The 21200-nt window shown below is 50.0% G+C and overlaps 8 protein-coding genes across 8 annotated transcripts; 6 read left to right on the top strand and 2 right to left on the bottom strand.

Annotated features, from left to right (window-relative positions):
• The first annotated feature begins 75 nt into the window (after positions 1-75).
• On the top strand, positions 76-2839 carry COCSADRAFT_38983 (uncharacterized protein). The gene has a single exon (XM_007703972.1). The coding sequence runs from the start codon at positions 387-389 to the stop codon at positions 2475-2477; it is 2091 nt and encodes a 696-aa protein (XP_007702162.1). The 5' UTR covers positions 76-386; the 3' UTR covers positions 2478-2839.
• Positions 2840-3473: 634 nt separating this feature from the next.
• COCSADRAFT_38982 (uncharacterized protein) lies at positions 3474-4673 on the top strand. Its single transcript, XM_007703971.1, has one exon. The coding sequence runs from the start codon at positions 3672-3674 to the stop codon at positions 4524-4526; it is 855 nt and encodes a 284-aa protein (XP_007702161.1). The 5' UTR covers positions 3474-3671; the 3' UTR covers positions 4527-4673.
• Positions 4674-4867: 194 nt separating this feature from the next.
• Positions 4868-5355, top strand: COCSADRAFT_94974 (uncharacterized protein; the record flags this gene model as incomplete). Its single annotated transcript, XM_007704299.1, has 2 exons — positions 4868-5107; positions 5224-5355. The coding sequence occupies 2 exons, from the start codon at positions 4868-4870 to the stop codon at positions 5353-5355; spliced, it is 372 nt and encodes a 123-aa protein (XP_007702489.1).
• A 1471-nt stretch (positions 5356-6826) lies between these two features.
• On the top strand, positions 6827-12129 carry COCSADRAFT_229062 (uncharacterized protein). Its single transcript, XM_007704298.1, has 3 exons — positions 6827-7253; positions 7307-10336; positions 10387-12129. The coding sequence occupies exons 1-3, from the start codon at positions 7137-7139 to the stop codon at positions 12070-12072; spliced, it is 4833 nt and encodes a 1610-aa protein (XP_007702488.1). The 5' UTR covers positions 6827-7136; the 3' UTR covers positions 12073-12129.
• Positions 12130-12186: 57 nt separating this feature from the next.
• On the bottom strand, positions 12187-13029 carry COCSADRAFT_95475 (uncharacterized protein; the record flags this gene model as incomplete). The annotated part of the gene is made up of 2 exons (XM_007704297.1): positions 12187-12627; positions 12760-13029. 2 exons carry the CDS (start codon positions 13027-13029, stop codon positions 12187-12189), a joined length of 711 nt encoding a protein of 236 aa, XP_007702487.1.
• A 688-nt stretch (positions 13030-13717) lies between these two features.
• Positions 13718-14094, top strand: COCSADRAFT_95278 (uncharacterized protein; the record flags this gene model as incomplete). The annotated part of the gene is made up of 2 exons (XM_007704296.1): positions 13718-13900; positions 14029-14094. 2 exons carry the CDS (start codon positions 13718-13720, stop codon positions 14092-14094), a joined length of 249 nt encoding a protein of 82 aa, XP_007702486.1.
• Positions 14095-14344: 250 nt separating this feature from the next.
• On the top strand, positions 14345-16661 carry COCSADRAFT_94904 (uncharacterized protein; the record flags this gene model as incomplete). The annotated part of the gene is made up of 2 exons (XM_007704295.1): positions 14345-15505; positions 15558-16661. 2 exons carry the CDS (start codon positions 14345-14347, stop codon positions 16659-16661), a joined length of 2265 nt encoding a protein of 754 aa, XP_007702485.1.
• Positions 16662-16713: 52 nt separating this feature from the next.
• COCSADRAFT_229048 (uncharacterized protein) lies at positions 16714-18533 on the bottom strand. The gene has a single exon (XM_007704294.1). It carries the CDS (start codon positions 18499-18501, stop codon positions 16765-16767), a length of 1737 nt encoding a protein of 578 aa, XP_007702484.1. The 5' UTR covers positions 18502-18533; the 3' UTR covers positions 16714-16764.
• Positions 18534-21200: the final 2667 nt, after the last annotated feature.

Raw genomic sequence — 21200 nt, 5'->3', positions numbered from 1 at the left:
GCTGCTTGACTAAGCTGGTAGCGCCTCACTACGGACACCGTCAGCGCTGCACCCTGTGCCTGAGAAACGCCGTAGCACAAACCTCATCCCCTAGCAGTGTCAGAGACGACACGTTCCCATCGCATGACTTGGCTGCATGAGGACCCGCACCAGAGACCCTCTGCAATGAGAGGCTCTGATACTTTCGCGGCCCCTGGCGATCCGATGCGGACCGGGCTTTCGTTTTGCCCGGTCGCCAGGTAGGCGACAAGGTCCAGAGCAGCATGACTGATTGCCCAACACTTTGTCGCGACAAGTGGATATTATCCCACCCTTTCCCCTTCTCCTTGCTTGAGCCCTTCCAGTTGAATTCGTTGCTTCTCCTTCCGTCTGCAGCACTCGCAGTCATGGCAGCCATGGCAAAGGCCCTGGCGGATTCACGCATTCTCCACCTCATCTTGCGTCACCTCTCCGACATGAAATACAAGGATCGCCGACAACTGGGATCTGATCAGCCAGTCGAATTTCTGGAATTCCGCCCTACCCTCGTGCCCTCGATTCTCGTCAACAAGCTGTGGGCGGACGAGGGCACGTCCATTCTCTGGAGGCGCTATCCCCACCTCCTGGCTTTGGATGACATGGCACCCACTCGACGGCAATGGTATGCAAACAAAGTAGAACGCCTGTTCGTCCTAGGCCCACCCGACGACGAAACAAACTTCGACTACTTGCACGACTTGAACTGGCCCAACCTAAAGACACTAGAGTTGGAAGTGGACTGGTGTAAACATGAAAAAGGAATTAGCTCCATGCTTCACGTAGGGCTCCAGCATGTGGAATTTATGGGTCCACAGAGCAGTGGTTCGGAATATATCGCTCGCACCATCCTACCAGCTTTGTTTAAACCAAATCTGGTCAGCATACACATTGGCCCAGATGTACTCGATCTCGAGGACCCACTACTTTATCAGGTGTTACTGGATTTACTGGATTCTGCGCCAAGCATCTTAGACGTTCGCATAATGAACGCCGGTTTCTCAGGAAAGGACATCATCTTCAAAACCCTGAGTCAACGACTTGGTCTTGAAGCACTACAAATCGACCTCGACCCCGGCCTGCAGTTACTACCTTACTTTTCAGGCCCATATGCTCTTCCTGCTCCATTCCTCTCTCTACGGCGTTTGCACATCATGTGCTACCCAGAGATCGCTCTTGCCTTACTACCTCAGCTGCAACCCATCGAAGAGTTGCAATTGGACATTGCACGCATTCCTGACCAAGTACAACAAGAGGACGACGCAGATATTTTAAATCGTATCATCGCCGCGCTGGCACAATGTCAACAACTCCGATCATTAAAAATCAACATTGGTCAGCTTGCGGTTGACTTTCCCTCGGCTACATCATGTCCAGCACTCTCTGGGGTCGCACTAACAAAGCTTGCCGCGGGCTGTCCAAAATTGGAAGAAATCGGTTTATCCACCGCAGGGCCAGGGGGTATCGATGGATCAGCTATCTCCAGTCTTCAATTTGAAACATTCTGCAGAGGCCTACCGGGGCTTGTGAATCTTGAGCTGAAGTTCCATCCACAAACGGCGATCAACCTAGAGTTCACCGCACTCGGAAGCCTAGGGAAGAACTGTCGCCTGCTTGAAACTTTGCGATTGAGAATCTCTTGCCACCTGCCAGATCTGCAAATAGTCAAAGATGCCTCACCGCTGCAGCCTACTGACGAGTTCTCCCAGAACTCGATGGACACGGAGGTTGGGCCTAGGATGCCCTCTATGACCGCCGACCTTCATGAAAGCAAATGCTTGCTTGACATGGAAAGTCTTGCTTTATCCCCGACAACTAACACGCCTCTTTTTCAGAACCTCAAACAACTTGCCTTCGCACGACCTCAATCCATTCTGTCGATCGCGAGTGACACATACATATCATCATCCAGTTCCCAGACAGGTTCTGTAGTGGATCACCTTGTAGAGCAGAGCCTCGTTCGATCCTGGGCACATCCGCTTGCAGCTCAATTCCCTCGTCTAGAAATCCTCGAAGCCTGGGGAGATTGGACAGGCCAAGACAACGAAACGCTCAACTACTTCCTACCACGCGAGGCACTATTAGCAACCATTTGGGAGTTCCTGAGCGGCGTGGAGCAGGATCTCTGGGACGAGGAGGAAGACGCAGAGGAAGACATTGACGAAGTCGGCAGCGGCTCGGATTGGGTCGATGCGCATACAGACCGCTATAGCATCAACAGCTACACCAGCTTAGATTGGGATTTGGCCAGCCTCGTCAACGAGTTCCGGACTCAGGAAGATATCAGTGGTCGCGCTTCTCTGGATACTTATGACGAAGAACCGGAGGACATGCTTACCCCCGGACCAATCCTGGATAAAGATGAGGAACCGTATTTTCGGCATTCTGATGCCAAGAACATTGCTGCATCTGGAGCTGGAGCGGTCAACCTTGCTCCAGGCACTGTCGCTTGCTCAGTGTAGACATTTTCGCCGCGAGATTGACTGATCAGATGTGAAACCCTTTGTACATGAATCATCACATGATGGCTTTCTTGTTAGAAGTGCTGCGCGTAATTTTCGCAATTATGAATGCCCGTATGCAACTTGTTCGAGGGTAAGATATTTAGACAACTTGATGTAATCACGGCAGTTCAAATAGAATACATGGAGTTGAGAGGAAAGGATATACACTGTTTCTATATTTTCGTAAGAGAAGGTTTCACTATAGTTCATGTTTGGGCCTCACGCTTCAACTTCTTCATCTATAACACACGCTATATAACACATACAAGTACAATCGACACGAACATCAAACGTGCACAACCAGCAAACTATATCCGAACAACCTTTAGTCTGGTTCCCCTCGGCATCTTTGTCAAACCCCAGGCACCAAGTGACCCAGGGACTCAGACTCCACAGAGGAGAAACACTGCACGTCTCAGTATTTCAAAGGTCACCTTCCTCACGTCATTAGCCAAGCCTGTGCATAAAATTGACTTTGGCAAATCCCTGTACTCCCTCTTTTTCAAAAAGGTCTGTTACTGCGTTTGGATCGAGAACCTGGGAAGGGTTGGTCGTGCACGGGCAAGGCCACATTACCTTGGTTGGGGTTCCGCCTGTTGCTGTCTCAACCTCTGCATTTGCTCTCTACACACCACTTTTTGTTTTTATTTTTCGCAAGCGACGGGGAAGTCAAGACTGGATTCTTGATCCCATGTAAAAGGGCAAAAGAAGGGGGGAAACAAGATCAAGCAGCGGAATGCTAGGTTCGCGGACGGCCGAACTGAGGGCCCAGGAGTAAACGCCCCATTATTTTTTTCTTTATTTCCAAATTCTTGCCGCCAAATCAAGGCCAGTACGACTCGGGCTTATCATTATCGACCGGTTCGGGAGGAACGGGGCCTGAGAACGTGTATATCGGCGTGTACTAATATGCGGATACCGATGACTCCGCTTTCGACACTGCACCGTCTCAGCATCTCCGTTCTCGTCGTCAGTACCCTCACACAACACTTCGTCGGAGCGATACCGCATGCTGTGTACCCGCGCCAGGCGTCTCCCATTGCTGGGCTACAACTACCAGGGTGTGCGCTGCGATGCTTAATTACGGAACTGGTACAAGATGGGTGTGCGGGTGAAGCGGACTTTACGTGCCATTGTCAGGGTGGGAAGTTGATGCAGGCTTCTTCGGCGTGTATTGCGCAAGGGTGTGGAAGTGTGCAACGAGATGAGGCAGATGCGAAAGTCCAGAGATGGTGCAGGAGTGTTATGGATGATGATGGAGGGTCATCGATCGCAAGCTCGAGTACGAGTGCGAGCACGGCGTTGGGTACGCCGTCTAATGGTCAAGAGGCCGCAGTGCCGACTCAGTCATCGACAAATACTGAGACAGTATCACAACTCACGAATACGATTCAGAGTACGGCACCGGCTAGTACACCGACTGGGACTTCTGGAAACCCGCCACGCTCTTCATCACAACCAGCCAGCGCGGCACCCTCACCGACAGGAACAGCAGTACCCGCATTACCGGAATCATCCACGCTATCCTCAGGCGCAAAAGCAGGGATAGGCATCAGTGTCTCGATCCTCCCCATCATCGCCGCCATCATCCTCATCTGGTACATCCGCCGCCTAAAGCGCCAGGTGCAAGCCGCAAAAACCGCAAACACCGAGCCATCACCACCATCCAACAACGAAGCCGTCCCACGCGGAAGCCAGGATACAGGCGCTTGGTCTACAGACGCCAACAATCCTTACCCCATAAGTCCCATGTCGCCCTCGTACCCCGGTGGCATGCAAGAAACCACTGTCTCGAATATTGGGTACGGTATGGTGATGAAGAAGCGCGGACACGTGCTGAGTATCCTGTTGGAGCGCGAAGATGAAGATGCGAGTAGTCTCCGCGTGAGAGAGCCTGTGCCGGGTCAGCGAGAGGGGCTCGCGGGACCGGTTGAGCTGGATGGGATTGGTGTTGCGATTAGTGAATTACCTGCTACGAATACGCCGAGGCGGAGTTTGGAGAGGTAGACCAATGAAGCATGTATAAGATGAGAGTCTGGATACTCTAGTTTTTTTAAAAAGTAAATATTGAAAATGTTTGAGGTATTGTGGATGTGCTTTGTTACTCCGACTGGGATCTGAAATGGTGATTGGGCAAAGGGGAAGTGAAGGTGGATAAACGTAGGTGATTCATTTTGTTCGTCGGTATTGGTATCGTGACTTCTCCTCATTCGCTACATAGACTCACTGTTTGCTTCCGTAGCAAACAACTTACTATTCAAACCCCCTCCCCAATTCCGCTACCTCTACCTCTACTAACACAGTTTTTCTCAGTCAACAGCAAACTATTAAAAATATAGTAGTCAACTATGCATTTCTCCAACACTCTCCATTCCTTTCTTCTACTCTTCAGCTTCGCCACCGCACTCCCTACAGATATGAGCTCCATCACACAGTCCGCATCCATTGCCAATAACCATCTCACACTCGAGACGCGCGACGGCTTTTGCAGCCCCAAGTGCAAGCAGCAATTCGATGATTTGCAGTCGTGGCGCTGGATCTCATATTCCATGTTGATAAATGAGTATAATATCAAGGTCCGACTTTATGTAAGTTCACCAATATTTTTTTTCGGTGCTTCATCTAGATGGCTGTTGTTTTTAATTTTTAGAGGAAGGGCGATGGAGAAAAAGGTGCTAATGAAATACACGACAATTGCTGCAAGGTTGAGAATTGGACGCAGCCGCTTCGGCCGGGGAATCCGCCGAATGCGGCTGTGGAGAAGTTGCATTGGATTTTGGAGAAGTTGCATTCCATGACTAGGGTTAAGCCGAAACCTAAGGCTGGTGGGGAGTAAGTGGGTGGGTACATCGGTACCCGGGTACCTGGGGCGTCGAGGGGATATGGAGACGGGGTGTTATCAGGTGTAAGTATGCATATGGGTAATGGCAATTGGCCATGAATGTGGACACGGTATAGGCATGGGACTGCGAGGTTAAGTAGTCAGAATGCGCAGTACACCAAGATCTAGGTTTCGATCGAGTGTTATCCCCTTGACGGTAGAGACTCGAGTCATAGTACAATCAATCTCTCATGGACATGATTTTATGAAGTTAGTATGCAATTGGCTGTATTCACAATCCACGTGATTTTCGCCAAGACTAGCCACATTGAGTTGCGCAACAAAACGCTGCCACAAATACTAACTTCAACGTTCTCACCCTCTAAACCCTCCTTCTTACACATGCTATCTATGCAGACGAGAGTATCCCAGAGCGGTGGTAAAGCTTGCGAAGCTTGCGGGACTGCCTTGTCCAATTCTTACGAGCTCGCGTCGGCCCTTCTGATCCGTCTTACAGGACCGAATCATGGTAGGCCAATGTGTGGCTTGAAAATCGATGACGCGCATGTGATTTAGAGCAAAGAGGACACAGCCTCGTCAGGGGTCTGTACGCGAGGTCTTGTCGTCTCCATCGGCCATCGCGATTCTTGAGCACCGAGTAGCGCCTCGCTGGTCACCAGCAAGACTCGGCGACTGGGCGTGGTCTGGGCGGATGTAATGGCTGTCTCTGCCGCCGAGGCACTTTTGCTACGGTAACAAGCACTGGAAAAAGGACTTTTGTTGTATGTGCCTCACCGCCATGCGCACGACGTTCACGATCTCTACATGTCGAAGTAGCAACAGAATCGGGCAGATTATGCGACGGACAAACGTTCTGGTCGCCACGGAGTTGAGAGAGAAGAGAATAGCTTGGGCCAAAGGGCAGTTCCACTTTTTCCATGCGCGCCTTTGGCACCCCACCGGCACGCCAACACTGATGGGGATCATAACGCGCGCACATCAACAGGGATGGTGCGTTTTCAGGGCGTTCGACAAGACGTCTTCTGCTCGGCGTCGTGCCATATACGCTGATTACGACGTGGAGATATTGGCCCACGAGTTTGCCTCCACTGGTTAATGACATGTCTCTTTCTTCCTGCTTGAGTCGTTTCCTTCCGCTTTCTGTTTGATACCCTTTTTTTGCTTGTTTCAGAGCGTGAGGAGCGATGCTGTCGGCCTCTCGAATAACTAAAGAGTAAACACCCAAACATTAAGGCAACCACGATCGCGACGACTGGCGGCTAGGCATAACCTTTTCACTACCAGCGCACAGCCTCTTCACCACCAGCGCACCCGTAGCGGACATATACGACTCGACTTGACTTTTTCTCTCTCTATTTGCTATACAACGTATCAGATCAATTATCTCAGAAAAGGATTCAGGTAAGCATTTACCTTACCGAGACCTTACTCTCGAATCCTAACCAATCGTTTAGTAATACTACCAAAAATATGTACAACTCTTAACAGGTTTATACCTACTAGGCATACCTCAATTAGGTACGGCAACTAAATCACGGTTGCGACAAAGGCAGTAGAACAGCGAAACACAGTTGCGACAGAGGCGACAGAACAGCGAGCTACGGTTACAATAAAAGCAATAGGACAGCGAACTACGGCTGCGATAAGACAGCAGCACAACGAACTGTGGTTGCAACAAGGACACGCAGTGCAGCAAAGTGCTCTTATGCCATAAACTCGGCGTATCGTCCGTCCGTCCATCCCATCTCATCACCAAGCGGGCATATACATCCACCATGGCTGGCGCAATCGCAACCCAGACATGGATCCTCACAAAAAAGACACTACGCGTCGTCTTTGTGCGCCACTGGTTCTTCACGAGCGTGCGCGCATTCTGGGCTCCCATCATTTTTGTATGTCTTCGAGTCCTTTACAGCATACCGCTGGCTAACCATGACGCACGCAGATGTTCTTTATCACCTACGCTAAAAACTTCTTCGTACCACCTTCTGAGTTCGGCATCGGCAATGCGTCCCCCATTCGATCCTTTCCCGACGCTCTCGCTGCTGCTCAAGGCGGCCGTGACAAGGTCGTCTTTGTAAACAATGGCAACACTGGTGGTCAGATTGACCAGGTCATCGACCGACTATCTACAACTGTGCGTGACGCAGGGCTGCAGGCTATTACTTTAGGATCAGAAGTGGAGCTACTCACAACCTGTGCGAGCTCATTGCGCGGCGCCAGTACTTGCTTTGGCGCTGCCTCTTTCTACTCCAGTCCAAATGAGGGTCGAGGACCGGCCTGGAATTATACACTTCGATCGGACGGCGCCCTTGGAGAGAACATCTACGTGGACCAGAAAGACAATGACATTCAGATATATATTCTTCCCTTCCAGCGCGCCATTGATCAAGCCATCGCTTCTGTGGACGGATCTGGACCAATTCCCGAGACCAATGAGTATCCCTATACCGACAAGACCCAGAAGGAGTACGACGATAGAATTCGAACACTCTTCATGGGCGCCCTTATTAACATTATGGGCGCAGCCTTGTACATTGGCATCTGCGGTGTGACATACCAGCTCACGGGACAAATGGCCGAGGAGCGAGAACGCGGCATCTCACAGCTCGTCGAAGCAATGTCTCCTGCGAAGAAGGCATGGCACACGCAGTTTGCGCGCCTCCTATCCATGCACATCGCTTTTGACATGATCTACTTCCCTGGATGGGTCATTATGGGAGCCATAGTTTGGGCCCTGGCCTTTTCGTCTTCTAATCCCATCATTTTGATCATCTTCCACGTTCTGGCTGGATTGTCACTGACGAGCTTCTCCATCTTTGGCGCGGCGTTCTTCAGAAAGGCACAGCTATCTGGTATCACCATTGTCATCATTCCCATCCTGTTGGCCATCATTGCACAGGTTGCTGGTCCGTTTAGCACATCCGCCGTTTATGTGCTCAGTTTGATCTTTCCATCCATCAATTACGTCTTCTTCACCATTTGCGTAGCGCGATTTGAAAGACAACTTATCGCCATGAACATGGTTGAAGCATCACCTGCATACGAGGATCACGTGTGGACGACTCCTGGTATTGTCTTTTGGGTTTTCGCCATTATTCAAACTTTTGTATACCCGTTCCTTGGTGCTCTTGTCGAGCGGTGGCTCTACGGTACTGTGTCAGCTGACAGGAAAACTACGACTTCATCGCCGGATCATAATATCATCCTTACAAACTTTTCTAAACACTGGACTCCCAGCTGGTTCCGCAGAAATGTCCTGTCCAAGTTTGGAGTAAAGCCCCCAGAGACGGTTATTGCTGTAGACAACTTCAGCATGAAGGCGCGCAAAGGTCAAATCATGGTGTTGCTCGGTGCAAACGGTAGTGGAAAGTCTACTACACTCGACGCCATTGCCGGTCTCAACTCCATCACTAGTGGCGCCATCGAGATTGACGGTACTGGTGGTCTTGGTCTCTGCCCCCAGAAGAATGTAATGTGGGACGAACTCAATGTTTATGAGCACGTCCGCCTGTTCAACCAACTCAAGTCCACTGGCGAGTTCGACTCGAAAGACAAGATTGAAGATCTCATCCGCGCTTGCGATCTGGGTCATAAGATGAAGGCGCAATCAAGCACGCTTTCTGGTGGTCAAAAGCGCAAGCTTCAACTCGCAATGATGTTTACCGGTGGCTCCAAGGTCTGCTGCGTTGACGAAGTCTCTTCTGGTTTGGACCCCCTATCTCGACGAAAGATCTGGGAAATTTTGCTTGCTGAGCGTGGCGATCGCACGTTTCTACTTACTACCCATTTCCTCGACGAAGCAGATGTTCTTGCAGATTACGTCGCCATTCTTTCCCGCGGTGTACTCAAAACTAAGGGCACATCTGTCCAGCTCAAGCATGAGGTTGGTGCTGGATACCATGTCACTTATCCCAAGAGCGCTCCAGTCAAACCACCTGTTGATGCAGTCAAGAAGCCTTCGCCTTCCGAAGGCATGGTTCAGTACCAGTTCGCTGATGCGCTCCCCGCGACTAGATTTGTGGACGTCTTGAGAGATCATGGTGTAAAGAATTACGATATCGTTGGACCAACCCTCGAAGATGTTTTTCTCGCCAACGCTGAAGAAGTCAAGGAATATAATCTTATGGATGTGGAGCATGCCGACAATTCCGAAAAGGATGCAGATGCGCCTTTGGATAACATTTCGGACTCGGAGAAGAGGCTTGACATGGGCAAAGGACGCGGTACGGGACTTTTCCAGCAAGTACTGATCCTTATACAAAAGCGAGTCACTATCGTCAAGCGCAACTTCTGGCCTTATGTCTTCGCACTGATTCTTCCTATTGCTGCCGCTGGCTTGGTCACGCTCTTCCTTCAAGGTTACCAAGCTGTCGGTTGCGACCCGGGCGCCGCTTCCAACGACCCAGAAATCTTTTCGCTTTCAAGCAGTCGCCGAAAATTACTGATTCCAATCGGACCGCGCAGCACTGTCGGCCCCGCGGTAGAGACCATCATCCAACGGACTGGTATTCGAGAGAACGACTTCAACACTTTGGATACGCTTGACGATTTCAACGGCTTTGTACAGACCCGCTTCCGCAACATCACGCCCGGTGGTTTCTTCCTGAATCAAAATGGACCTCTTGTCATGACGTACCTCGCCAATGGCGGTGTCATTGGCGGCCTGATTACACTCAACATGCTTGACAACATTGCTAGCAACATTACAATTTCGATGCAATACCAGCAGTTTGCTGTCCCGTTTGCTCCTAATATGGGAGACACTCTCCAACTTACACTTTACTTTGGCCTTGCCATGTGTGTTTACCCGGCCCTGTTCGCTTTATACCCCACGCAAGAACGGTTGAGGAATGTTCGAGCTTTGCATTACAGTAACGGCATTCGTGCTGTGCCTTTGTGGCTAGCATACACGGCTTTTGATTTTATATTTGTGCTTATAATTTCCGCTGTTACAACAATCATCTTTGTCGCAGTAAGTCGATCAAACATGCACGAATGCAACACACGCTGACCCTGACCTAGGCATCGAGTGCATTTTACGCGCCGGGATACCTCTTCGTCGTCTTCTTTCTGTACGGCTTGTGCGCGATTCTCTTCTCGTACCTTATTTCGATCGTTGTTACTTCGCAACTTGCAGCCTTTGCTTTCGCGGCTGGAGGCATGGTTTCGCTTTACCTCATCTATTTCATTGGATACATGGCGATTCTCACCTACGCTCCTGCTTACGCTATAGACTCGTACATCGATTACTTTCACTGGACGGTCTCGATAATCTCGCCCTCGGCAAGTTTGCTGAGAACGCAGCTACTAGCGCTCAACTCATTCAGTATTTTGTGCGATGGTACCCGGATCCCAAGTTATCCCGGTGCTATCACTGTCTACGGTGGCCCGATCTTGTATCTTATCGTTCAAATCATCCTTCTCTTTATAGCTTTGGTCTGGTGGGACTCTGGGTACCGACCCCCATTCCTTAACCGCGACAAGAGCCGCCGACACAATCCTGAAGAGAATGTGGAAAACATACCGCCTGCAGTCGCAGCGGAGATTGCTCGTGCTGAGGAATGCAAAGACAGTCTTCGCGCACTGCACCTTCACAAGCAATTTGGCTCGAATCACGCTGTAAACGACATCACATTCGGTATTCCTCAAGGTCAGGTCTTCGCACTTCTGGGCCCCAACGGTGCTGGAAAATCTTCTACCATCTCACTTATCCGTGGAGATATCCACCCAACAACTCATATCAACGGCGGCGGCGACGTCCTCATCGAAGACATCTCTATCGTCAGGAAACGCGCCGCTGCCCGAGGCAACCTCGGAGTATGCCCACAATTCGATGCCATGGACACCATGACCGTTACAGAGCATCTCTACTTCTACGCTCGCGCCCGCGGCGTCTCCGACGCCAAAGCCAGCGTCGAAGCCATCCTCCAAGCGACCAGTCTGACCCGCTTTTCCGACCGTCTCGCATCGAAACTATCCGGCGGCAACAAGCGTAAACTCAGCTTGGGCATCGCACTCATGGGCAACCCCTCCGTCCTCCTTCTCGATGAACCCTCAAGCGGCATGGACGCAGCTGCCAAACGAGTAATGTGGCGCACACTGCTCGGTGTCGCGGCCCCGGGCCGCGCCCTCCTCATCACCACACACTCGATGGAAGAAGCAGACAAGCTTGCTACGCGCGTGGGTATCATGAAGCGGAAGATGCTAGCGCTTGGCACCGTGTCGGATCTCGGTGAACAATACGGCGACGCGTGGGTCGTTCAACTCGTCTTGAAATCCGCGCCTGAGACTACCGAAGAGGAAATGGAGCAGGTTAAGCAGTGGGTTGCGCAGAGCATTCCTGGTGTTCAGTTTGATAAGTGGGGGTCTAGAGGAGGTGGCCACGGGCAATTGAGGTTCAAGGTGCTGAAAGCTGCGGCGACGGAGTCTGCACACGTGGGCAAAGAGGATGGCAAGCTTTCTGATGTGGATGTGACGAGAGTGGGGTCGAAGGAGTCGGCGTCAGATCTTGGGGGTATTCCCGGGTTGATTCAGCTGCTGGAGACGAATAGGAAGGAGTTGGGGTTGGAGTATTATAGTGTTTCCCCGACTACGCTGGATGAAGTTTTCCTCCGCGTAGTCGGTGAGGAAGAGGAGGAAGAGAAGGCGAAGACGGGGGGAGTGTCGAAGGTCAAGCGTCTTTTGACTTGTGGGTTTGCGCGTTCGTAGATTACGATAGATGCGTGTATATACCTGGAACGCGTTTTCTGTTCTTTTTGTACATCCCGTATGGCAATTACAATGATACCAATTTCAACGTATTCGCGTGTCTCTGAGATGGACTCACACCCTCTTACTCATAATAACATACTCAGCCCTCACCACCTTCCTCCGCATAACCCTATCAACAGGACTACACTCATCCCTCTCATACCCCAACTTCTCATACATCTTCTTCGCGCCCTCATTCGCTACGAAGACTGTTAACATTGTTTTCTCGATACTGCAGGCCCGCGCGACGGCTTCGACGAAGGTCATCAGGCGTGAGCCGAGACCCTGGTTGCGCAGGGGCGGGGATAGGTGGATTTCGTAGATGTAGACGACAGCGCGGTCTTGGTGTGGGGGGTCGTCCCAGGTGAACATGAAGGAGATGAAGCCAAGGATAGGGGAGTTGGGGGAAGCGAGTGGTGGGGCAGGCGTGGGGGTGGAGGAGGTGGAGGTGTAGGTTTGAGCGAGTTGTTCGAGGTCATCTAGTTGGGGGGGTTGGGGAGACGATGCATCCAGCTTTCGCTTCTTAGAACTGACAGTTTCTTGATCACTAGATTGTCTGTTGTCTGAGCGCGTGTCTTGCTCGACTTGCTGTTGTTGGCCTTTGAGGTCAGGTGCAGACACTGTGGTGGTATTGGCTTGCCGGACGAGCAGGTATATCATGTCCTTGTCCATCATTTCTTCTCGCTTCTTGCGCGTGTTCCAGCCAATTCTTGAGGCGCGGTAATCGTCCCCGGACGTTTGCTCGACGAGCTCGATGCAGGTTTGGAGTTCCTCTTCTTTGAGCTGAGTGGCTGAGGTTATGAGATCGAGTTTTAGTGGAAATGGTTGATTTGCTGACTTGTAGGATTTGAGGCCGACAATTTCGTCTTCGAACAGCATTTTTACCATAAGCGTGCGTTGGACGGCTTGAGGCATGTTGATTGTTTAGGGACTGTTCAGCCGGATTGGCGGAGAAGGTCTTGGTTATTTTAAACTAGTTGGAGATAGTCGGTGGCTTGGACGATGATTGCCTGATTGAACCGCCAGAACAATTATTTCGTTCAACCGCGCTGACCTAACAAAGGTGAGTGGTTCGCGACTGGCCCCTGTGCGTGTACATTGCTGGTGGGGTGAAGGGCGCGTTGTGGGGAACGCGTCGCGGGGCAGGTCGTCATTTTGATTCGAAGTATACGTACAAAGAAAAATCGGAAGGCGGTGATTGTCCAACTTCCCTATACATGGAACACTGAATATCTTGGTATCTATCACTCTATGTGCAACCACGTATTCTATGGGCAACAAGCCTAGCTACGCGCTGCCATCCGATCTCGAGTGCGAGTCGTTGTCTGCCGCGGTCCCACGTCGGCGTCGTTACGGATCTAGCGCCATCGCGGTCTAGTTCATCTCTTTACGTCAGTCTGCATCAGTGTGAAGAGCCTCGTTCATCCTACCAAAACCCATTCTAGTCAGTATCTCTGCATCCTCAAGTCCAGGTAGATTGTGTTTGTCGAATCACATCGAGGGCATGCTGCGAAGGTATGCGACAGTAGCGTCCAAGCCTTTGTCTCGGCTCGGCGCTCGAGGGAAAAGTCCTGTTAGCCTCGACCACGTACGTGATACTTGCATGTTCGTAAGAGCGAACCGAAAGGGGCTGACTTCTATGCAGTTCATTCAGCGACAGCGCGTGCTGGCATTGTGGCGAGACATTGTTCGGAGTACGGCCAACATCCCCGATGAAGCGGCAAGGAAGGATATGCGACAGTTTGCAAGATCAGAGTTTGAACAACATCGTCGAGTAACTGACCTAGTATGCAAAAAATCATGACTTGATATGTTCCCCAGCTAATCGCTCTCTAGGGCCACATTCGATACCTCGTCTCCGTATGTTTCTTCACAGCATCACAGCGCCTATGCAGTCCACTAACTCTATCGCAGCATGGAAAAACGCAATTCCAGGCAATGAAAGACACTCTCATTAACTCTGGTATACTCACTGAATAAAATCTATTCCATACGTCGTTCCTGCAGCTATTATCGTGCTTCATGTTCAACTATGTTTTCATTGGTCAATTCTTCGAGGGGCATTCGTTTAGCGCCTCGAACACTAGCATCAAGCACCTCAACACCGTCTTACTCTGCTCCACCTTTTTACAATTATAACACGGTTTCGTCTCACATCCAACCTTTGAGGTGTTTTCAATCTCCCATTCTGCACTGGACACATCCTTTACGTCACAAAGGGTCACCTGCAATGGCACTTCCTTCAGAAACCTCAGTGTTGATCGTGGGCGCCGGCCCCGCAGGATTGGTCACTGCAAAGACATTAATACAGGCCGGATACATTGTCACTGTCTATGAGAGAGCCGAGCGGGTTGGCGGTATGTGGAGGGATGAGCGGGGAGGATTTGGCGATAAATGCAGTCCAGATATGCGAACAAACCTCAGCAGATTCACTGTGGCTCTTCCTGATCTTTCGTGGAAATCCGTTGATCCAGACGCTCTACAATCTGGTGTAAATGCACCGCCCATGTTCCCAAAGGCTTGGCAAGCTGGGAAATACCTTGAGACTTATGCGGAGACTTTTGGAATCATTGAAAATATCATCCTCCGAACGCGCGTCGTCGATGCGCGTCTACAAGACAACCAGACTTGGAAGGTAACTAGTGATGATGGATTCGGAAAGCACACCACCATCACGTTCGACCGGCTCATCATCGCAAGCGGCTTCTTTGGCAAACCCTGCAAATCCTTCGACCCCTCAGCATCTAAAAATCTTTCAAACATTCAACACTCTTCTCGTTTTCGCAATGTATCTGAGCTGAGTGGGCGGCGTGGAAAGATTGCTGTTATTGGAGGGGGCATTAGTGGCTCAGAAGCAGCATCACAAGCGGCCTTTCAGATTTCAAATGCAAGGCATTCGCCTAGTAAAGAAAAGCCTGTTCATGCTTCAAGTACAGTCTATCATATTTTCAATCGGCCTTTTTATTGCCTGCAGCGATACCTGCCCCAAGACCCGCAAGACCAAGATGGAAAACTCAATCAAGCGCCAAAATTTCTTCCTCTTGATCTCATTCTCTACAACCTGTCACGACGCGGTGATGGAGAGATAACAGCAGCCATCGCCACTGTCCCGCCTGAGAAGGCGAAAAAAGGTCATGATTTTCTGAGGTTGAGTTTAGGAGGTGACCAAAGTGATTTCGGGTATCCGGATCTCACATACGATCCGGAGCTCATGCGACATCCTGGGTATACTGGTATCACGGATACGTATATGGAGTTTGTAAGAGATGGAATCATTGTCCCAGTGCAGGGTTGGGTAGATAAGGTCAATCAGCAGTCGGAAAGCGAACTTTTTGACATTGAACTAAAACAGTACGAGCCGTGGTATCACGCCCCTGAGAAGGAGGCAGCTGTAAGTTGATTGCTCGTTCCTATGAATTTACAGCATCACTGATGTCTACTAGGGCACCAGCAAACTCACTGACGTAACTGGTATAATTGAAGCTACAGGATATAAGACTGACCTCGACTGGCTTGACCCCCAAGTAAGGGAAGTGCTAAACGACAAAGACACATTACCAAATGCACGAATACCATTCATCCTCTCACGTGGCTCCATATTCGCAAACAAATTCCCCACCCTTGGCTTCGTTGGATTCTACGAAGGACCTTACTGGGGAGTAATGGAGACCCAAGCTCGTCTTCTCGCAGAAACCTGGGCCAAGCAGGAAACAACCAAGCTTCTCGAATCTCCAGACCGTGAAATCTACAAACCAGACGTTACAAAGCACATGCGCGAAGCCATGAAGAAAGACCCCCTTCAAGTCCCGCAATTCTGGATGTCAGACTACGTCGGCCTAATTGAAGAATTCGCACGGGAAGCAGGTCTTTCACGCGACGACTCCGCCTTCAACGGCAAACAAACCGGTCCCGCATTTCCCTCACGCTACCAAGGCGCAAACACCGGGCCCCAAGCCAAAGAAGTTGTCCAAGAAGTCGCCGAGCTAATCAAAGCATCCTCTGAAAACGCGCGCTTCGTCGCAGCAGCCGTCTTCACAGCCATGCAGGGTGTCTGGAACATCCACCGCAGAATCGAATCCCATACTAACACCCCAGGCGGCATCTTCACCGGCACAGCGCATTTCCATCCGCGCGAGCCCACAGATACCGCACTTTACTCCGCAGAATATCTCTACATTGAAAACGGCACCTTCACCTCAGACAGCGGCCTCTCATTCCCCGCAACCCGACGCTACGTATACCGGTACTCGGAGACCCGCGACAAAATCACCGCGTGGTTCGTTTCCGAAGACAACAAGAGCGTAGGCACGCTGTTCAATACGTGGGAGTTTTATGCGCCCGAGAGTAAGGAAAGCGGGTGGATGGCAAAGGGGTACCATTGGTGCGATCCTGATACTTACAGGAATACGTGTGAATTTCGGTTTAGAGGGGTGAGAATTGAGCGATTTATGGTGAGGTATGAGGTGCAGGGCCCCAAGAAGGATTATCAGCATGAAAGTTGGTATGAGAGGCCTAAGGTGGAGGATTTGAAGAGGGGGGATAATTGATGCAGGGGTTACATGTCATGGTGGTTGATTGGAAGGGGGTATCACATTCTACTTGTTGTTCTATCGTACAATGTTCTTTGGGTACAACTTCTCGCAAGAGAGCTTAATACTCTGCACCTCCGTTTGCAAGCGTACTGGGATGTGTAGGTGGTCCATCCCTGCCAACACTATTCAAGTCTGCGAGGAGAATCTTGAGATGATTCTGTCGATTTTGATTGCTACTCCAGGTGACGGCTTGGGAATAGTACAAGATATCCCATGCCTCATCACTGATGTTTTGTAGGAAAGTTGGCAACGAGCGTGCTTTCTGGTACGAGCGCCAGAGTATACGTCTGATATCGTCGTTGGCTCCAATGTACGCAAACTGGATTGCTTGATTGAAGGACTTGAGGGCAGGCGAGATATTGAATGGGGGTGGGAGGTGGACGCAAAGGCGGTCGAGAGCAGTGCTGTGTTCTGGGTCCTGACGTGCCATGACCATGCGCTCCTTGAGTGTAGCAGTGCGACTGTCATCGAGCTCGTATGGATCTGGCGCCGTCTCGTGCGCAAGAGTTGTCAAGTCGCCTGGCTGCGGCTTATGTTCTGAGATAAGTTTTTGGATATACATGAGTTTCTCCATCAGTTTGGGATCTTCCATGATCTTGTCGACCTTGGCTTGTAGTTCGGCAGGTACTTCTTCTTCCTCTTCTTCGATCTGTGGGGGCTGCGATGCTTTAGAAAGAGCGAGCTTCTTGAGTTCTTCGGCTAGTTCTTCGGGATCCATTTCGCGTTCGAAGACGCCTTCTTGATCTTGTGTGCCTGTTGGGTCCTCCCTGAGTGCTGCATCGAGTTCGGCCTCGAGGTTGGAGTCGCCGCCCAGTGACTTCATGACATCGCGCATCTGATGCAGAAGCTTGTCCACATCCTGCATGTCTTCTGGTGTTGGCATGGCAAGATCGTCATCTGGCGTTTCGGCTTCAACGATGGCATCGCTGGTGCTTCTCTGGTATTGCTCCCATTCTTCCTCCAGTTCTGCATCGTCTATATCTTGGTCCAGCGCAGCAATCTTCTTCTTCATAGCCTCGTTGCCTTCTAGCTTAGCCATAGCCTTTTGCAATATTTGTTGAAACTCAGGGCTGTCAATATCCTCCATTTCCGGCATCTTGTCAATGACTTCTTGTAAGTCCGCCTTTGCATCGCCGATATCTGGGTCGTCGATGAGCTCTTGTATGGCCTCGTGTGTGGCCATTCGGAGACCTGCATTGAACTCTTTGCTACTTGCTTCAGCCTCGAGTGCATCTTCCTCGTCCATGGCTTCAAGCTCTTCTTTGGATTTGATGCTCTGTTTGATATCCTTCAGCTCTTCCGTCAACTCAGCGAAGTTTGGGTTCGAGAGGAGGCTGTCGATGAGGCGCCGGTTCAGTTTGGCATCGTCGTACTCGGGGTTCTTTTGTGACTCTTCTATCATGGTGTACATCTCTTTGTCCTTTTTGCGATCCTCGACAGTTGCTATGCGCTCGATGAGGCGCTGGGGTGTGCCCTTGTCCAGATCCTGTTCGTACCAATTGATGATGGGGAGATCTTCGCGCTCCAGTTCAGCGTCGGATAATGGGCGCATTGCTTTATCCATCCTTTCATCGTCATCGAATATGGATCGCGAGCCCTTAATACGCTCCAGTACCGATGGGCTTGGTTCTACATCGGCATTGTGGCGTACTTTTTCATCTTTGGTGGCTTTAGAGCGTTTCCCACGAAGAAACTGGGCTGGGAGGGGTCGGGCGAGCGGACACCTTCTAGGCTGCGGCCGCGAGAGGGCTCGGATCAGTGCCCTTGAAGGAACATATGCTCGAGAAGGCGCCATGACTGTGACCAGTTTTTGCTGGGTTGACAACGTCAACCAGTGTCTTGGGGATTTTTGGGAATGGCTGCAAACAATGCAAACATTCTCTTGGCACCTCCGAGAACTCCGCAGACAGCGCTAAACCTAGTCGGGTCTCCATCCTACATTTCATTCACAATTCCTCACTGGAACACCGCTTTTAAACACCGTATCCTAGTCTATTTTTCTCCAATTAGATTAAAAAACTCTTCAATTCTTCAATTCTATCTGCTATTGGAATATAGCTCGCGTGAACATCTTAAGTCGTGCCAACGACCACCAAGGAGTCATCCATACCTAACATCTGTATCAATGAGATGCCCCTCTCCACTCGCTGATAAGATAGTACTCCTCCTAATCTTTACTGAAAAGTAGGATAGATGCTGTCAACGCAACAATCAAGGCTACATCCGATGATCTAGGCATTTGACCTTTTTCTAAAATCTTCTTAATTTGGTCTGCTTCAACTATAGCGGGTGCCACATTCTCCTCACTATTCGTGGTTGAGTGAACTTTTGGTGGTTCATGGAATTCCATGCCGTTTGATACAGCTAAAATAGCGAGTATTGCGAGGAGGTAAGGAAGGTAGCGCATGGCGAAGGTTGAGTTGGCTATGATAAACAAGGGTGATTGAGGCAAGGCCAGACGATGAATGCAAGAATACGGAAAAAGATGGAAAGATAGATATAGAGGGTACCTGGTACATTGTCGAGCTACTATGAATACTTCTATAACTCAGTATCTGACATTTGTAATGCACAGAGTCGAAGCGCACAGTAGCCTGTCCATGGTGAATTATAACATTGTATACTGTGAAGGAAGCCTGTTGCGGTAGGACACTATGAACATGCTGCTCTGTCCCGAAACCACATATTTTATGCATACTTTACCTTGAGTGAGAGACCAGTCAGGTTTGCTATGATTATGTCGACACAAAGTAGCACTTGAAGACTACTTATCCTGTTTGTTAGCGATTGAAAAATAAACGACCACATCACAGAAACGTTTGCAATTGTCCTAGGCATGTCGACCTTTGCATACTGAACAGTGTATATCGTACGTAGCGCTTCATGATGACGCATCGGCCGCTTCTCTTACTATGCATTTTAAATTCTTGGTGTCTTTGAAAATATAAGTAAAATCCATGGGTATTCGTCGAATTTTTTTGAAATGCATTATTAAACATAGCTAGTTGATTTATGAGTTGTGCAAACCTTTGAGGCTTCAACACATCGCTCATCGTAGCGCATGTAATGAGGGAAAGTTGATGGCGAGTGCTTCTTCCGCTAACCAGGCCTGTTCCCTCGATTATACGACGCAGCATGACAAGGACTACAAAAAAGTGCTGACTGTATCCAAATTTCCCAGCTGTGCAGGCTGCGCGATTCCGAGGCATGAATTTAAAGTTCGAGATGGCTCCTCAGTCGTGCGCACACCCCAGCATGTATGAGCCTTTCCCTTCATACCCCACGGACACTGCGCCGTAACCAACAGCCACACTATATCACTCAATGGACTACGGGTTGTCTCGTATCTCTTGATACCTTGTGGTTTGATCGAGATCTATAACACGAGCCCGCATGGACATTACTGCGAGAAAGGGCCTACATAGTTCCCAGGCACACGATCAAGGGTACGAGGTGTAAGGACTTCAGAACATTCTGAGTAAGATCACCACGCTACCCCTGCTCGCTCGTGGGCTACCGAATACTATCTTTAGTTCAGCAGTATGTCATTACTGTACTCAAATTCGGAAGTCGCATTTATCCTCGAGAGTGCACACGCGCTTCAAATGCTTTGCGAGCAATAGAAGTGGAAAGAGGCGCGCGTCGAACAAACTACACGATAGGCATCATACGTACGTGATATTGGCAGGCAGTTTGTTCTCCTGACGAAAGTGCGCAAGCAGGAAGCGGCGTGCTGCCATCTAGTTGCACCAATCATGCCTTTTAATACCAGTGCTAGTCCATACGTAGTTTCTCACCCGCTATTGATCTTTGGATATTGCAAGTTCCACTGTTGCTTGATCTGTTGCCCATGTACCGCAATGGTCAGTATGCCAATCACATGCATATGTACACGACTCACCCCTCACCTTTTTAAGCCAATTTTGCACTTGAAATAGCTTAGCAACGTCTGTTTGTCTTGGACCTGCCTCTTCAGGTTTCACACTCTAAATTCGTATTGATGCAATCGACGTCATGCGATGATCTGCATATCGGATGGGTTACTACTCGGTGACAAGCTCCCGAGATCTTTGCAAGGATGTCATCACGTGTGTTTTCAACGCTCGGCAATCCTGTGTGACGCGGATTAATATACCACCAAGCAGAAAAGCGATGGTACGCTATGGGCAGGGGTGGATACAATTATCGAATGCTCAAATGAGCTCGATCCCGGAGAATAGCTCTCTTCAAGTATACTACACTAGCGCTTCCCCACCATCTTTTTGTCGATCCCTGCCCCGGCTATATTTTACGGGTAAAGATTACGCCCGAACAGTCAGGAGTAGAAGTTTAAAATCCGAGTTCTTGATTTCAAGAGGCTGATTTGTGGTTTAATCTCGAGCTAGGGTGGTGTAATCGACCCTGCAATACACAACCCCTGGGTTATTGCAACGATGCGCTTTACTCGTGACCGCCTAAGACGCAGTCTTACGTTCCGTCAATGAGCTCCCAACA

This window comes from Bipolaris sorokiniana, assembly GCF_000338995.1.
Source record: "Bipolaris sorokiniana ND90Pr unplaced genomic scaffold COCSAscaffold_11, whole genome shotgun sequence".
Classification (NCBI taxonomy): domain Eukaryota; kingdom Fungi; phylum Ascomycota; class Dothideomycetes; order Pleosporales; family Pleosporaceae; genus Bipolaris; species Bipolaris sorokiniana.
The sequence above is the reverse complement of the archived record's forward strand: the minus strand, read 5'-3'. Positions and strand labels throughout refer to the sequence as shown.